This window comes from Stegostoma tigrinum, chromosome X (assembly GCF_030684315.1).
Source record: "Stegostoma tigrinum isolate sSteTig4 chromosome X, sSteTig4.hap1, whole genome shotgun sequence".
NCBI lineage: Eukaryota > Metazoa > Chordata > Chondrichthyes > Orectolobiformes > Stegostomatidae > Stegostoma > Stegostoma tigrinum.
The window spans coordinates 4,049,794-4,067,293 of record NC_081404.1 but is presented as its reverse complement, the minus strand read 5'-3'; the positions used below and the strand labels follow the sequence as shown (position 1 = coordinate 4,067,293).

At 48.6% G+C, this 17,500-nt stretch overlaps 1 protein-coding gene across 4 annotated transcripts in view; it reads right to left on the bottom strand.

The window, feature by feature from the left end:
- Window positions 1-17,500, bottom strand: part of LOC125448201 (activin receptor type-1-like) — a 116,618-nt gene that overhangs the window by 4,635 nt on the left and 94,483 nt on the right. For 2 of the 4 annotated variants that reach the window (XM_059643307.1, XM_059643308.1), the window contains exons 10-11: window positions 4,958-5,088; window positions 2,954-3,026 (exon numbers count right to left, since the gene is read on the bottom strand). The exons of 1 other annotated variant lie outside the window; for it this stretch is intronic. In XM_059643307.1, coding sequence (XP_059499290.1) covers window positions 2,954-3,026; window positions 4,958-5,088 — 204 coding nt within the window. The remainder of the gene's footprint in view (window positions 1-2,953; window positions 3,027-4,957; window positions 5,089-17,500) is intronic. One more of the 4 variants, XM_059643309.1, reaches the window with a different exon arrangement.

The window sequence follows — 17,500 nt, the reverse complement described above, 5'->3', positions numbered from 1 at the left end:
TATCTATTGTATGAGAGCACTGGAGAGTTTTTGAATCTACCCGTGGGATGTGGCTGTCACAGGCTGGGCTCAGAATTTATTGCCCATTCCCAACTGCCCCCATGAGAAGGTGGGGGTGAGCTGCCTTCTTGAACCGCTGCACTCCATGTGCTGTGGGTTGACCCACAATGCCATTTGGGAGGGAATTCCAGGATTTTGACCCAGCGACACTGAAGGAACGGCGATATATTTCCAAATCAGGATGGTGAGTGGTCTGGAGGGGAACTCGCAGGGGGTGGTGTTCCCATGTATCTGCGGCCCTTGTCCTTCTGGATGGAAGCGGTCGTGGGTTCGGAAGGTGCTGCCTGAGGATCTTTGGTGAGTTTCTGCAGTGCATCTTGTAGATAGTACACACTGCTGCTACTGAGTGTCGGTGGTGGAGGGAGTGGGATGTTTGTGGATGTAGTGCCAATCAAAGGGACAGTGGTTAGATTGTCTCTTACTGGTGATGGTCAGAGCCTGGCATTTGTGTGGCACTAATGTCACTTGCCACTTGTCAGCCTAAGCCTGGATATTGTCCACATCTTGTTGCATTTGAACATGGACTGCTTCAGTATCTGAGGTGTCATGAATGAAGCTGAACATTGTGCAATCATCAGCGACCATCCCCACTTCTGACCTTATGATGGAGAGAAGGTCATTGATGAAACAGCTGAAGATGGTTGGGCCGAGGACACTACCCTGAGGAACTCCTGCAGAGATGTCCTGGAACTGATAATGGGAACTGCAGATGCTGGAGAATCCAAGATAACAAAGTGTGAGGCTGGATGAACACAGCAGGCCAAGCAGCATCTCAGGAGCACAAAAGCTGACGTTTCGGGCCTAGACCCTTCATCAGAGAGGGGGATGGGGTGAGGGTTCTGGAATAAATAGGGAGAGAGGGGGAGGCGGACCGAAGATGGAGAGAAAAGAAGATAGGTGGAGAGGAGAGTATAGGTGGGGAGGTAGGGAGGGGATAGGTCAGTCTAGGGAAGACGGACAGGTCAAGGAGGTGGGATGGGGTTAGTAGGTAGATGGGGGTGTGGCTTGGGGTGGGAGGAAGGGATGGGTGAGAGGAAGAACAGGTTAGGGAGGCAGAGACAGGCTGGACTGGTTGTGTGGTGCAGTGGGGGGAGGGGAAGCGCTGGGCTGGTTTTGGGGACTGACCTATCCCCTCCCTACCTCCCCACCGATACTCTCCTCTCCACCTATCTTCTTTTCTCCATCTTCGGTCCGCCTCCCCCTCTCTCCCTATTTATTCCAGTTCCCTCACCCCATCCCCCTCTCTGATGAAGGGTCTCGGCCCGAAACGTCAGCTTTTGTGCTCCTAAGATGCTGCTTGGCCTGCTGTGTTCATCCAGCTTCACAATTTATTGTCCTGGAGCTGAGATGACTGACCTCCCAAAACCACGACCATCTTCCTATGTGTCAGGTAATACCGTAACCAGCGGAGAATTTGCCTCCTGATACCCATTGATCCCAGTTTTTCCGGGGTTGGTAGAGGTGCCTCCGGCTGTCCCATTGATGTCACAGGCTCCACAGAGGGACAAGAATTTGATGACGTGACCCACCTCCCAAATGCAAGTGGAGTGTGGCTCCACCTAGTGGCTCACATACTGAATGCAGTTGGGAGCGAGTCATTCAGAGCCCAGGGCAGAATTTCTTCGCTCTGTTCAAATGGTGAGCTGGCAATCTGGTGTACGCCAGGATCAGAGAGGGCCCTCCAACCACTTTTGCCACAGGATCACTTCCCAAACGGTGCTGAACCCGACTGGTGTAGCCACTCCACTCACCACCATTGCCCCACTAACCCCCTTCCTCCTGGAGCCCACTCCCGCGGCCTGGGTCTGCACACATCCTAAAGGCAGAAGATACAGTGCTGCCTGCTGTAGTCAAATAGCTGGTCTTCCATGGCATGGTATGCCTGCAAAGAATGGCACATTGAGTGCAGGCCAAGAAGCAGGGATGGCAGTGCCCAGGAGATTCCTCAATAATAATGAATAAAGGGTGAATGGTAAGGTCCTGGGGAGTGTTACTGAGCACCTTAGGGTGTAGGTACATAGTTCCTTGAAAGTGGAGTTGCTGGTAGACAGGGCAGTGAGGAAGGGGTTTGGTACGCTTGCCTTTATTGGTCAGTGCATTGAGTGTAGGATTTGGAAGGTCATGTTGCGGCTGTACAGGACATTGGTTCGGACACTTTTGGAATACTGCGTTCAATTCTGGACTCCCTGCTATAGGAAGGATGTTGTGAAACTTGAAAGGGTTCAGAAAAGATTTACAAGGACGTTGGCAGAGTTGGAGGGTTTGAGCGACTGAATAGGCTGGGGCTATTTTCCCTGGAGATTCGGAGACTGAGGGGTTGATCTTAAAGAGGTTTATAAAATCATGAGGGGGATTTTTTAGGGTCAATAGTCAATGTTGTTTCCCCAGGGTGGGGGAGCCCAAAACTAGAGGGACATAGGTTTAAGGTGACAGGGGAAAGATTTAAAATGGACCCGAGGGGTAACTGTTTCACACAGAGGGTGGTGTGTGTATGGAATGAGCTGCCAGAGGAACTGGTGGAGGCTGGTACAGTTACAGCATTTAAAAGGCATCTGGATGGGGACATGGATAGGAAGGGTTTAGAGGGATATGGGCCAAATGCTGGGAAATGGGACTGATCCCACGGCAGCATTCCAAGTGGAGAAGGGTGTTATGGTGAATATTGATCCCAAATAATGACCAACATGACTGAAGTAGATTACATGATCAGTGTTAGCATTTCTGCGAATGCCATTAGGGCAATTAACCCCCAGTTGGAGAACAGCACCCAAGACTGGGGTTGCAAGGCGCTTTGAGAATTTGGGGAATTATATCAAAAAGCACACCATTCTTCACTTTCATTAGCAAAAGTGTCAGGACAGTTCGGTGACACTCAGATCATGAGCCAGCCTACCCCAACCTCGGCATCTCGTTTGACCCTGAGCTGATGGTCCCCCATCATTAACATGTTTTACTCGAAAGTAAATCTGCAGAAATCAGAAACAAACACAGTGAATGCTGGAGAAGCTCAACAGGCAATGTGTGTGTGTGTGTGTGTGTGTGTGTGTGTGTGTGTGTGTGTGTGTGTGTGTGTGTGAGTGTATGCGTGCTTGTGTGTGTGGGTGTGTGTGAGAGAGAGAATGTGTTTGTGTGACTGTATGGCTGAGTGTGTGCCTGTTTGTGTGTGAGAGAGTGTGTGTCTGTGTCTGTGTGTTTGCGCGTGCACGCTCGTGTGTAAGAGTGTGTGATAGAGTTTGTGTCTGTGGGTTTGAGTGTGAGCGAATGGGTGTGTCATTGTGTGAGCGTGTAAGTGTGTGTATGTGAGTGTGTGTATGAGTGTGTATGAGTGTATGTCTGTGAGTGTGTGTGTGTTTGTGTGTGTTTTTGTGTGTGTGTGTGTGTGAGAGAGAGTGTGTGTCTCTATATATATGTGTGTGTGTATGTGAGTGAGTGTGACTGTGTGTGTGAAAGTGTGTTTGAGAGTCTGTGAGTGTATGTGTGGGCGAGTGTGAGTGTGTTTTTGAGTGTGTGTGTCTGTGAGTGTGTGTGTGTGTGCACGTGCCTGCATGTGCGTGAGTGTGTGTGTGAGAGAGTGTGTGTGATGTATGTGAATGTGTGTGTCTGCGAGTGTATGAATGTGTGAATGTGTGAATGTGTGTGTGGGTGTGTGTGAGAGTGTGTCTGTGTATGTGAGTGTATGTATGTAAGTGAGTGTGACTGTGTGTGTGTGTGAGGGTGTGCAAGAGTGTGTGTGTGAATGTGTGGGGGAGTGTGTGCGTGCTTATGTGTATGTATGTGTGTGTGTGCGTGTGAGAGAGTGTGTTTGTGTGAGTGTGTGGCTGAGTGTATGCCTGTTTGTGAGTGAGAGTGTGTCTGTGTGTGTGCGCGCGCACGCACGCTCGTAAGAGTGTGTGATAGAGTTTGTGTCTGTGAGTTTGTGAGTGTGCGTGAATGTGTGGGTGTGTCTTTATGTGAGCGCGTGTGTGTATGTGAGTGTGAGTGTGTATGAGTGTGTATATCTGTGAGTGTGTGTGTGTGAGATTGTGTTTGTGTGAGCGTGTGGCTTAGTGTGTGCGTGTTTGTGTGTGAGAGAGTGTGTGTATGTGTGTGTTTGTGATTGTGTGTATGTGTGTCTGTGAGAGTCTGAATGTGTGCATGTGTGTGTGTGCGTGAGTGTGAGAGAGTGTTTATGTGAGTGTGTGCATGTTTGTGTGTGTGTGTGTGTGTGTGTGTGCGCGCGCGCGCGCGCACACGTTCACGCTCCTCGACCCCCCCCCCCCCCCCCCGCCCGCCGTATGTGCTGCCCCGATATCTGCTCCTCCCAGAGTAAAGATGAGTAAAAATGTTCCTGGTCATTTCCCTCTTGACCGGGCCCCCTCCCTGTTTCTCCTCCAGCTCCCCCAGACCCGCCGAGGTCTCTGTGCTCCTTGAATACTTGAGCACCTCCATTCCTAGCCTGTTACTGGCTGTCACGCCTTTCATTTCCTGGTGTGGAGGTGCCAGGGTTGGACTGAGGATGGACACAGTCAGAAGTCACATCAAACCAGCCTTATATTCCAACAGGTTTATAAGAAAACACAAGCTTTCGCAGCACTGCCCCTTTGTTCTTTCACCTGGTGAATGGGCAACCCTGTGGACGCTTGTGATTTCAAATAAGCCTGTTGGAAAATAAGGCCAGTGTCATGTGACTTCTGACTTTAGTTTTCTGGGAATCCACCCCGGATTTCCGTCATTTCCCGCATTTAAAACACCACTTAAAACAATGCCTCCTTGTGCGATCCAATAACTGTCCCAGTGAGGGGCTTGGGGACTGTGTGCTGCCTGAGGGGGTGGGCGCTACCCAAATGCAAGACCGTTTCTGGACCCACCCGCAACACGAGTGCAAGGAATACCACCCAGAAAGACACGGGGTGCGTACCGGATCAGAGAGCCATCTGTTGGGAACGTTGGGTCTGTGCTGGTCCATGCAGACAACTTTCCTCATGTCCTCAAAACTGGGGTCAGTGGGAACCACATCATAGAACGGAGGCCTGTACTCCTCTGTGATCCCTGTAGGAAAGGAGAGAGGTTCTAACCCTCTTCTGCCAACTGTCATCTCCACTCTCCTTAACATTCGGCAAGTCGCGAGTCTGAGATGGTCTCCCCCCACCCCCCTCGTGTACTCGATTCCCCAGCCGGGGGGCAACAACCTCGCAGTATTGACCCCTGTCAAGCCCTTCAGAATCGAGTGTGCCTCAATCTCAGACTGCTACGCCCGAAGAATAGCAATCTAATTTACTCAGTCTCTCCTCACGTCAAACTTGAAGAGCCAGAATGTAAAGAAAGAGCAAATGACTAAAAGATGAAGGCAGAGGGAAAAATTAGAGAATGAGAGAAAGCTAACTAAAAATACAAAAAGAAGATAGTGAGTGTTGCTAGTGATATGTGACAAGGGGGGAGAAAAAGAGCTATAGAGTCATACAGCATGGAAACAGGCCCTTCGGCCCAACCAGTCCATGCCGAACACAATCCCAAACTAAACCAGTCCCACCTGCCTGCTCTTGGCCCATGTCCCTCCAAACCTTTCCCATTCATGCACCTATCCATATGTATTTTAAACATTGTAACTGTCCCTGCATCCACCACTTCCTCTGGAAGTTCATTCTACACACTCTCTGTGTAAAAAAAAAGTCCCTCGTGTCTTTTTAAACCTTTCTCCTCTCATGTTAAAAATATGCCCCCAGTCTTGAAATCCCCCACCCTAGGGAAAAGACACCGGCTATTAACCCTATCCATGCTCCTCGTGTTTTTATAAACCTCGATAAGGTCACCCCTCAACCTCCTACACTCCAGTGAAAGAAGTCCCAGCCTTTCCAGCCTCTCCTTATAACCCAAACCCTCCATTCCCAGCAACATCCTGGTAAATCTCTTCTGAACCCTCTCCAGCTTAATAATATCCTTCCTATAACAGGGAGACCAGAACTGGACACAGTGCCCCAGAAGAGGCCTGACCAACAATCTCCTGTACAACCTCAACATGACGTCCCAACTCCCACACTCAAAGGTCTCTGTGTAGAGTTAAGAGTGAACAAAGTGAACACTGGGCTGACAGAAAGGGAGCCTGGGGAATTAATAACAAAAATAAGGAGATAGCAGAGGAACTGAGCAGGAATTTCACATTGGTTTTCACCATGTAATGTAACATCTCAGATATGGACATAATTAGGAAATGTAAGGGAGGGAGGAACTCATATAAATTACAGTCACCAGGGTAGTGACCCATCGATTGTCTGACACTTCATGGATTTCATCCTAGGAAACTAAGAAGTGGCTAGTTGAGGTAGTTGCTGCATTGGTTTTATCTTTCCAAAACTCTTGGTTCAGAGAAGGTCCTATGAGATTGGAAAGCAGTGAAAGGAAGCCCTCTGTACAGAAGTGGAAGCAGACAGAAAACCAGAAACTACAGGCCAGTTAGCTCAATATCTGTTACATAGAGCTGTACAGCACAAAAACAGACCCTTCAGTCCAACCCAGCCATGCTACCCAGCATTCCTCAACTGATCTAGTCCCATTTGCCAGCATTTGGCCCATATCCCTCTAAACCATTCCTATTGATATAACTAGATAACAAAGTGTGGAGCTGGATGAACACAGCAGGCCAAGCAGCATCTCAGGAGCACAAAAGCTGACGTTTCAGGCCTCGACCCTTTATCAGAGCCTCCTCTCTGATGAAGGGTCTAGGCCCGAAACGTCAGCTTTTGTGCTCCTAAGATGCTGCTTGGCCTGCTGTGTTCATCCAGCTCCACACTTTGTTATCTTGGATTCTCCAGCATCTGCAGTTCCCATTATCACCTATTGATATACCTGTCCTATTGATATACCTGGCCTCTGAGGTTTAGTAGTTGATCTATAGCTCGAGTTGTGGGTTTTGAGGTTGGTTGTCTCGCTGAGCTGGTTTGTTGTTCCGCAGATGTTTTGCTACTGTTCTGGGTTAACATCCTCAGTGCAGCCTCTGATGAAGTGTCAGTGTGTCCTCCCGCCTGGGTTTTAAACTCTGGAGTCCGTTGCAATGGATTGCCTCACTTCTAGGTTTCCTCCATAGTGGATTGCATATGGGGTCGAGTTCAATGTGTTTATTAATAGCATGCTTCGTGGAGGACCATGCTGCCAGGAATTCTCGTGCTTGCCTCTGCCTAGCCTGTCCCAGGATCTTGGTGTTGTCCCAGTCGAAGTGGTCATTCTCCTTGTCCATGTGGATTGAGATGAGTGAGTATTGGTCGTGTCTTTTTGTAGCCAGTTGGTGTTCATGTACTCTTGTTATTAGTTTCCTTCCCGTTTGTCCAATGTAATGTTTCTCGCAGTCCCTGCAGGGGATCTTGTAGATGACATTGGTCCTGTCCATGGCAGGGAGTGGGTCTTTAGTTCGGGTGAGCAGTTGTCGTAGGGTTGATGTGGGTTTGTGTGCCACTCTGATGCCCAGCAGTTGTAGAAGTCTTGTGGTGGATTCTGACATGTTCCTGATGTAGGGTAGTGTGATGAGTGTGTCGGGGCGTGTAGAATCTTTCTGATGCTGTTCCTGTAGGCATCTCCTGACCCAGTTCTTTGGATATCCATTATCCTTGAACACTTGGAAGAGGTATTCCTCCTCCTCTTGGCGTAGTTCCATGTTGCTGCAGTGTGTTGTTGCCCTTTTAAATAGTGTTCGCATGCAGCTTTGTTTGTGCGTGCTGGGATGATTACTGTTGAAGTTCAGCACCTGGTCAATGTGTGTGGCTTTTCTGTGTACGTTCGTTCGCAGTTCCCTGTTTGTCTTGCACTCTACCATGACATCCAGGAACGGGAGCTGTTTGTTCTTCTCCTCCTCCCTGATGAATTTTATTCCAGTGAGGGTGTTGTTTGTAAATTTGTGTCCGTTTAATGATGACAAAAGTGTCGTCTACGAAGCATATCCATACTTTTGGTTGGCTAAGCAGAAGGGCCGTCCTTTCTAGCCTTTGCATCACTGCAAATCCAGAAACCCGGAGGTGAGGCAATTCACCTCAACGGACCCCCAGAGTTTAAAAACCAGGCAGGAAAACACGCCGACACCTCATCGGACGCTGCACTGAGGATGCTACCCAGCACGGTAACAAAACGTCTGCGGAACAAGAAACCAGCTTGGCGAACCAACCAACCTCAACGTCCAGATGCCTTTTAAATGATGTAATTGTACCAGCCTCCACCACTCCCTCTCTGTGAAACGTCACCCCCTCAGGTCCCCTTTAAATCTTTCCCCTCTCACCTTAAACCTATGCCCCTCTCATCTTGGACTCCCCTATCCTGGGGAAAAGACCTTGGCTCGTTACCCTACCCATGCCCCTCATGATTTTATAAACCTCTATAAGGTCACCCCTCAGCCTCTGATGCTCCAGGGAAAATGACCCCAGTCTATTCAGCCTCTCCCTGTAGCTCTAACCCTTAGGGGAGACGTTAGACGTTCTTATTAAAGGTATTGTAGTAGGGCACGCAGAAAAGTTCAAGGTAATTTGGTAGAGTCCACATCATAGAATCCCTACAGTGTGGGGGCAGGCCATTCAGCCCATCAAATCTACACTGACCCTCCAAAGAGAATCTCACCCAGACCCACCCCTGCATTACCCATGGTCAACCCACCTGAACCTGCAAATCTTTGGACTGTGGGAGGAAACTGGAGCACCTGGAGGAAACCCACACAGACACAGGGAGAATGTGCAAACTCCACACATACACAGACAGGCACCCAAGGGTGGAATTGAACCCGGGTCCTTGTGGATGTGAGGCAGCAGTGCTAGCCGCTGAGCCACCATGTCGCCATCCCTGGACGCTATGGGACAATTTCCCACAGCCAATCCACCCTAACCTGCACATCTCTGGACACTACAGGACAATTTCCCACGGCCAATCCACCCCAACCTGCACATCCCTGGACACTAAGGGACAATTTAGCACAGCCAATCCACCCTAACCCGCACATCTTTGGAATGTGGGAGGAAACCGGAGCACCCGGAGGAAACCCGCACAGACACGGGGAGAATGTGCAAACTCCACACAGGCAGTGGTCCAAGGGTGGAACTGAACCTGGGTCCCTGGTGCTGTGAGACAGCAGTGCTAACCGCCGAGCCACCGTGCCATCCGTAGTGAAAGGGAAATCATATGAGACCAATTTATTGGAATTTTTTTTGAGCAAGTAAGATGCTGTGGATAAAGGGCACTCAGTGGATGTACTGCATTTAGTTTCTTTATTATGGCACGTTACCTTTAAGTGAGCGAGCCCTTTAGGTAGAACTATGACAAGTAATGTTCTACCATAAGACATCTGTGTCTCACTCTGTACGGTTTGCTGGTTAGCTGAAATTTGGTCAGTTAGTTTAACTGAATGTATGTCTGTTTAATAGTCATCTGGTCAGTAAATTGGTTTGTGAAAGTCAGTCAGTTAGTAGCTATATATATAAAATGCAACAGTAGCATCATAAGCACAGAGACCAAAGTATATGTAAGGCTAAGATGTCATATTAGTGTGCATTCTCCCTGCTGTAGGAAGGATGTTGTGAAACTAAAAAGGATTCAGAAAAGATTTACAAGCATGTTGCCAGGGTTAGAACATAGAACAATACAGCGCAGAACAGGCCCTTCGGCCCTCGATGTTGCGCCGACCTGTGAACTAATCTAAGCCCCTCCCCCTACACTATCCCATTGGAGGGTTTGAGCTACAGGGAGAGGCTGAACAGACTGGGGCTATTTTCCCTGGAGCATCAGAGGCTGAGGGGTGACCTTATAGAGGTTTATAAAGTCATGAGGGGCATGGATAGGGTAAATTGTCGAGGTCTTTTCCCCTGGGGTGGGGAGTCCAAAACTAGAGGGGCATAAGTTTAAGGTGAGAGGAGAAAGATTTAAAAGGGACCTGAGGGGTAACTTTTTCACACAGAGGGTGGTGTGTGTATGGAATGAGCTGCCAGAGGAAGTGGTGGAGGCTGGTACAGTTACAACATTTAAAAGGCATCTGGATGGGGGCATGACCGGGAAGGGTTTAGAGGGACAGAGGGCAAATGCTGGCAAATGGATCTGGATCAGTTTAGGATACTGGGTCAGCACGGACGGGTTGGACCGAAGTGTGATTCTGTGCTGTACAGCTCTATGTTCAAAACAGCAGCAGGCTCACTTTGTGTGAGTTCGGACCAGGCTCCTTCGCAAAGCTAAGCACAGGGCATCGCCTGATGGTGATGTTTGAACAATGCTCCCTGCGAAAATGAGCCATGCACAGACCCCATGGGTCCGATTGAGGCTCTCATTGAGGCAGTGAGTGAGGAGAAGGGGACAAGGGTGGGGTAAGAGGGTTCAGCAATTGACCTCAGTACCCTTAGCCTGCTCCTGTTCATGATATGCAGTTAGCTGTATCTGTGTAACTGTTAGGTTCAGGTTGAACATCAGTCACTGATTGATAGACCAGGGACCAATCATACCTCCAGAGACTGGGCAGAACAGCTTTCAAGGGTATTCTTTGCTGAGGTAGCAATCAAAATGTTTCTGTGGTGCAGAGTCACCTTTTTACCATCTTGAGCCAAGACCATAGAAGCAGGAATAGGCCATTCAGCCCCTCAAGCCTGCTTCACCATTCAATACAACCACAGCAGGCTCGCCTGTGGTCTCATGTCCTTGCCCCAACTCATCGATTATGAGAGATAGTATAGATCATACGTCTTGTAGATTATAAGAACAGGGAGGTTATGTTGGAGCTGTACAGGACTTTGGTTCGGCCTCAGTTCTGGCCACCACTCTATAGGAAGGATGTGATTGGACTGGGTGGGGGGGGGGGGTGGTGCTGCAGAGGAGATACACCAGGATGTTGCCTGGAATGGAGCAGTTTCGTGATGAGAGGCTGGATAAGCTCAGGTTGTTAACTATAGAGTAGAGAAGGTTGAGGAGGATAGAGGTGGATAACATTATCAGGGACAGGGGTGGATAGAAATCAACTTTATTGAAGGGTCAGTAACAAGGGGGCATCATTTAAAGTCAGTGGCTGGAGGTTTAGAGGGGATTTGAGGAAAAATCCTTTCACCCAGAGGTAGTGGGGTTGGGGAGTCACTGCCTGGGAGGGTAATTGAAGGGGAAAACCTCACAACTTTTAAAAAAGTATTTTTATGAGCAATTGGAGAGTCATAACATTGAAGGCTTTCAGGCCTAGCACAGGGAAATGGCACTGGTGTAGTTAGCAATGTATTTTAGGTGGTACAGACTCTTCTGTACTGTGAGTCTATGATTCTCTCATCTGTCAAAACTCTGCCATATCCAGGCTATATCCAAGGACCCCACTCGCACTGCTGTCTGAGAGAGAGCGAAAACTCCACAGGCTCAGAGTCCTCTGATTAAAAACAAAAGTTCTGCTTGTGTCCACTTTAAAAAGGAGACCTCTTGTTCTTTATTTGTCCCCTCTAAGAGGAACGTCATGGATTGTTTGAACAACAATAAACAAAAATGGTTTGGATGCCAAATGCGGCCCAGCTCATCACACACTCCAACATCCAGTGCACTGAGCCAGGTTCCAACTCTTCAATGGGTTAAACCAAGACTCAGGTGGATAGGGAAGATCCCATGGAACTATTCTGAAGAGCAGCCCTGGGTGCACTGATCAATATTTATCCCTTAACCAACGTTGCTAAAAGCAGAGGATAGCACTTCTGCTTATAGGATCTTCCTGTGTGCAAGTGGGCCTAATAATTCCTTCACCAGTTTAAGGCGATTGAACTAACCAAAAGGAAGTCCAGTTATTTGCATTAAAGTGTGGTTAACTCTGATTCAGATCTGCAAAGTCCCCACTATTGACTTTGGGAATGATTAAGGAACTGAGTCGGAACTTGCGGTTGCCACAATAGTTCATGGGATGCGGGAAGCGCTGGCAAGGCTAATGTTTCCTGCCCATCCCTGGTTTCCCACAACTGAATCGCTTGCTAAGCCATTTCAGAGTCACCCTGATGACGACAGATCTGAGCTACAGCTCGGCCAGCAGCGGTAAAGCAAAGGGCAGAGAGCTTGCTACACACACTGGCTGCTTCCAACTTGTCCACTCGTGTCCTCACAGCAATTTTACCAGCCAGTGGGCATTATTCAGCTGGCAGAGGGAGAGAGGCACTCGTGCCAAAGTCAGCAGCTTTCCCTGCCTGGGCAAGTGTAGGGAAAGATTGAATGAAGGACTCTTCGCAAAGTTTTACCCTCCTTCCTGTTCAGGTTGCCCTGATCTCTTCAGCCCTCACCCACCGAGCCCCTTTGCCAGGGGCTCTGCTACCTGGTGAGATTGCTAAATGCAGGCAAATACTGTGCCAACACTGCACACTTTTTATTCATTCATGGGAATAAGGGCATCATTGTCCAGGCCAGCATTTATTGCCCATCCCTAATTGCCCAGAGGGTAGTTAAGAGACAACCACAGTGCTGTGGGTCTGGAGTCACATGTAGGCCAGACCAGGTAAGGATGGCAGTTTCCTTCCCTAAAGGGCATTAGTGAACCAGGTGGGTTTTCCCCAACAATTGGCAACATGGTCATCATCCCAGGTTTTTATTGAATTCAGATTCCACCATCTTCCATGGCAGGATATGAACCCCAGTCCCCAGAACATTACCTGTATCTCTGGATCAGCAGCCCAGCAATAATTCCATGAGGCCATCACATCTGTCCCAAAGCCCTGGTTGACCAGCGGCTGTTTCAGACAGGGCTTCCTGGTCCAAAAGGGTGGAGGTCATGCCCCCAATTTCAGAACAATCCCCTGGACGCCCTGGTTAACCATGAATGATGCTGGCTTTTTAATTCCAGATTAATGCGATGAACTTAATTTAAACTCCACAGTTGGAGTCATGTCTTCAGAGTGAAAGTGAAAAAGCTGGGAGATGTGTGTCGTAACAGAATTTCCACACTGCTCTTGGCTGAGCCAGAATACAGCTTCTAAGGGTCACCATTCTGAACCACACACCTCCTGCAGTTGGAAGCAGCATGGGATGAAAAGAAGCATTTTGTATTCCCTGAGCTCAGAACCCTGTCTCTAAACCTCTCTGTCTTGTTATTGGCTCTTCCTTCAAGTCATTTGCATAAAACAGACATTTGCAAGCGAACAAGGCATTAGACAAGCTTCCTCATGTTAGACTGGTTAGCAAGGTTAGATCACATGGGATCCAGGGAGAGCTAGCCATTTGGATACAAAATTGGCTCAAAGGTAGAAGACAAAGGGTGGTGGTGGAGAGTTGCTTTTCGGACTGAAGGCCTGTGACCTGCGGTGTGCCATGGGGATCGGTGCCGGGTCCACAGCTTTTCGTCATTTATATAAGTGATTTGGATGTGAACGTCAGAGGTACGGTTAGTAAGTTTGCAGTTAATACCAAAATTGGAGGTTTAGTGGGCAGTGAAGAAGGTTATCTCAGAGTACAACAAGACCTTAATCCGAAGGGCCAACGGCAGATTGAGTTTAATTTAGATAAATGTGAGTAGTTGCATTTTGAAAAGGCAAATCAGGGCAGGACTTACACACTTAACGGTACGGTCCTGGGGAGTGTTGCTGAACAAAGAGACCTTGGGGGGCGCAGGGTCATAGTTCCTTGAAAGTGGAGTCGCTGGTAGACAGGGCAGTGAGGAAGGGGTTTGGTACGCTTGCCTTTATGGTCAGTGCACTGAGTGTAGGATTTGGAAGGTCATGTTGCAGCTGTACAGGACATTGGTTCAGACACTTTTGAAATATTGTCTGCGATTCTGGTCTCCCTGCTGTAGGAAGGATGTTGTGAAACGTGAAAGGGTTCAGAAAAGATTTACAAGGATGTTGGCAGAGGTTTGAGCCACAGGGAGCGACTGAATAGGCTGGGACTATTTTCCCTGGAGCATCAAAGGCTGAGGGTTGATCTCATAGAGGTTTATAAAATCATGAGGGGGATTTTTTAGGGTAAATAGTCAATGTTGTTTCCCCAGGGTATGAGAGCCCAAACCTAGAGGGACATAGGTTTAAGGTGAGAGGGGAAAGATTTAAAAGGGACCTGGGGGGTAACTGTTTCACACAGAGGGTGGTGTGTGTATGGAATGAGCTGCCAGAGGAAGTGGTGGGGGCTGGTACAGTTACAGCATTTAAAAGGCATCTGGATGGGTACATGGATAGGAAGGGGTTAGAGGGATATGGGCCAAATGTTGGCAAATGGGATGAGATTAACTTAGGATATCTGGGTCAGCACGGAGGAACAAAGAACAAAGAAAATTACAGCACAGGAACAGGCCCTTTGGCCCTCCAAGCCTGCGCTGATCCAGATCCTCTATCTAAACCTGTTGCCTATTTTCCAAGGATCTGTATCCCTCTGCTCCCTGCCCATTCATGTATCTGTCTAGATACATCTTAAATGATGCTATCGTGCCCACCTCTACCACCTCCGCTGGCAACGTGTTCCAGGCACCCACCGCCCTCTGCGTAAAGAACTTTCCATATCTCCTTTAAACTTTTCCTCTCTCACCTTGAAATTGTGACCCCAGTAATTGAGTCCCCTCCACTCTGGGAAAAGGCTTCTTGCTATCCACCCTGTCTATAACTCGCATGATTTTGTAGACCTCAATCAGGGCCCCCCCTCAACCTCCATCTTTCTAATGAAAATAATCCTAATCTATTCAACCTCTCTTCATAGCTAGCACCCTCCATACCAGGCACATCCTGGTGAACCTCCTCTGCACCCTCTTCAAAGCATCCACATCCTTTTGGTAATGTGGTGACCAGAACTGTACACAGTACTCTGAATGTGGCCGAACCAAAGTCCTATACAACTGAAACATGACCTGCCAACTCTTGTACTCAATACCCCGTCCGATGAATGAATGAATGAAAGGAGTTGGACTGAAAGGTCTGGTTTTGCGCTCCTCGAAAAGATCCAAAAATCTTTGCTTCCATGTCCTTTTGAGGCAGAGCATTTCTACTACCCTGACCCTCTGACAGAGCGAATCTCCTCATCTCTGTTTTAACTGGGTAACCCCAAATTCAAAACTGTGACCCTTCATTCTAGATTCATGCAAGATATATAACTTCTTTGTAAAATTGTTCAGAATTTAGATGTCAACTTTTAAAAGTTCCCTATGAAGACTTAGACGAAAATGAAGATGGGTGGATTAGTGAGCTTGCCGACGATACAAAGATCAGTGGAGTTATGGATAGTGTAGCAGGTTATCAAACAGCACAGCGGGATATAGATCAGTTGCAGCTATGGGCGGAGAATGGCAGATGGAGCTTATTCTGGGTAAGTGTGAGGTGCTGCACTTTGGGAGATCAAATGTTAGGGAAAAGTATAGAGTTAATGGCAGGACCCTGAACAGCATTGACGTACAGAGGGACATTGGGGTTCAAGTGCATAGCTCCCTGAAAGTGGCCACACAAGCAGATAGGGTGGTAAAGAAGGCGTATGGCATGCCTGCCTTTATTGGGCACGGAATTGAGTACAAGAGTCAGGATGTCATGTTGCAGCTTTATAAGACCTTGGTGAGGCCACACTTAGAGCATCATGTCCCATTCTGGTCCCACACTGCAGGAAGGATGTGGAGGCTTTGGAGAGGGTGCAGAAGGGGTTTACCAGGATGCTGCCTGGATTACAGGGTATGAGCTATAAGGAGAGGCTAGAAAAACTCAGGTTATTTTATCTGGAGGCTGAGGGGAGACACGATAGAAGTTTGTAAAATGATGAGATGCATAGATAGGGTTGATAGTCAGAATCTTTTTCCCAGAGTTAAAATGTCTAAAACCAGGGTCGGGGGGGGGATGCATTTAAGGTCAGAGAGGGGGAAAGTTCAAAGGAGATATGAGGGGTAAGTTTTTTTATACAGAGAGTGGGTAGAAGTGTGGAGCGCGCTGCCAGGGGTGGTGGTGGAAGCAGATACAATAGGGGTGTTTAAGAGTCTTTTAGATAAGCACATGAGTATCTCAGGAATGGAGGGATATGGACCAAGGGCAGGCAGAAGGGATTAGTTTCATTTGGCATCATGTTCAGCACAACATTGTGGGCCGAAGGGCCTGTTCCATGCTGTACAGTTCTATGTTCTAAGCCAGACAGAAGAATTTATTTAAACTCGAATAAACTGGAAAAATGTTTGATTACATGCAGAATGCACTGGTGAAAATTGACAGAAGCCCTCAAGTGATGACAGCAATACAAACTACAAAAGACCATGTGGCTCCTAGACATCGTATTAACAGATTTCCTGACCAAGGATAGTGGGACATGCTGTTCATGTTCCCCCTTTCTCACGTTTCAGCCCTGTTCCCACTCCATCCCATTACCAAGGCACTGGGTAAGGAGCTTTCTCCTGCATTACCAACAATTGACATGCTGGCGGCCCTGTGTTTTGGGGTACCCCATGATCTGCCTGATTGAACCCTGATCAGGTCTAACAGGTCACTGTCACTACCTCAGTCTTCTCAGGCAGCTCCTAGCGTGTTCAATCTTATCTCAGGTAGGAGTGCTTTAGTGTGTAGATGTAGAATCCTTACAGTGCGGAAGCAGGCCATTCGGCCCATCACATCACACCAACCCCCATCCCACCCAGACCCATCCCCCTACCGTACATTTAACACGGCAAATCCATCCCTGGATTGTAGGAGGAAACTGGAGCACCCTACACACGCACACGCACACACATGCACACACACATACACACGGACACACACACACACACACACGCACACACACACGCACACGCAGACACACACGCACACGCAGACACACACGCAGACACACAGACATGCACACGGACACGCACACGCACACACACACACACACACACACACGCACACACACGCACACGCACACACATGCACACACACACACATGCACACACACACATGCACACACACACACATGCACACACACACATGCACACACACACATGCACACACACACATGCACACACACACACATGCACACACACACATTCTCACTCACACAACCACACACACTCTCTCCCTCACACATGCATGCACACACACACACGGTCTCTCTCCCTCACACACGCACACGCACACACATGCACACACACACGTGCACACACACACACACACACACGTGCACACACACACACGTGCACACACACACACACACGCACAAGCATGCACACACGCACGGACACGCACATGGACACGCACACACGCACGCACATGCACACATGGACACACACGGACACATGCACACACACACACGTGCACACACACACATGCACACACGCACACACACACATGCACACACACACTCTCCCTCACACAACCACACACACACACATTCTCTCCCTCACACATGCACGCACACACACGCATGCACACACACATGCACACACACACACGCTCTCTCTCCCTCACACACGCACACACACGCGCACACACACACATGTGCACACACACACACACACATGTACACACACACACACACACACACATGTACACACACACATGTACACACACACACATGTACA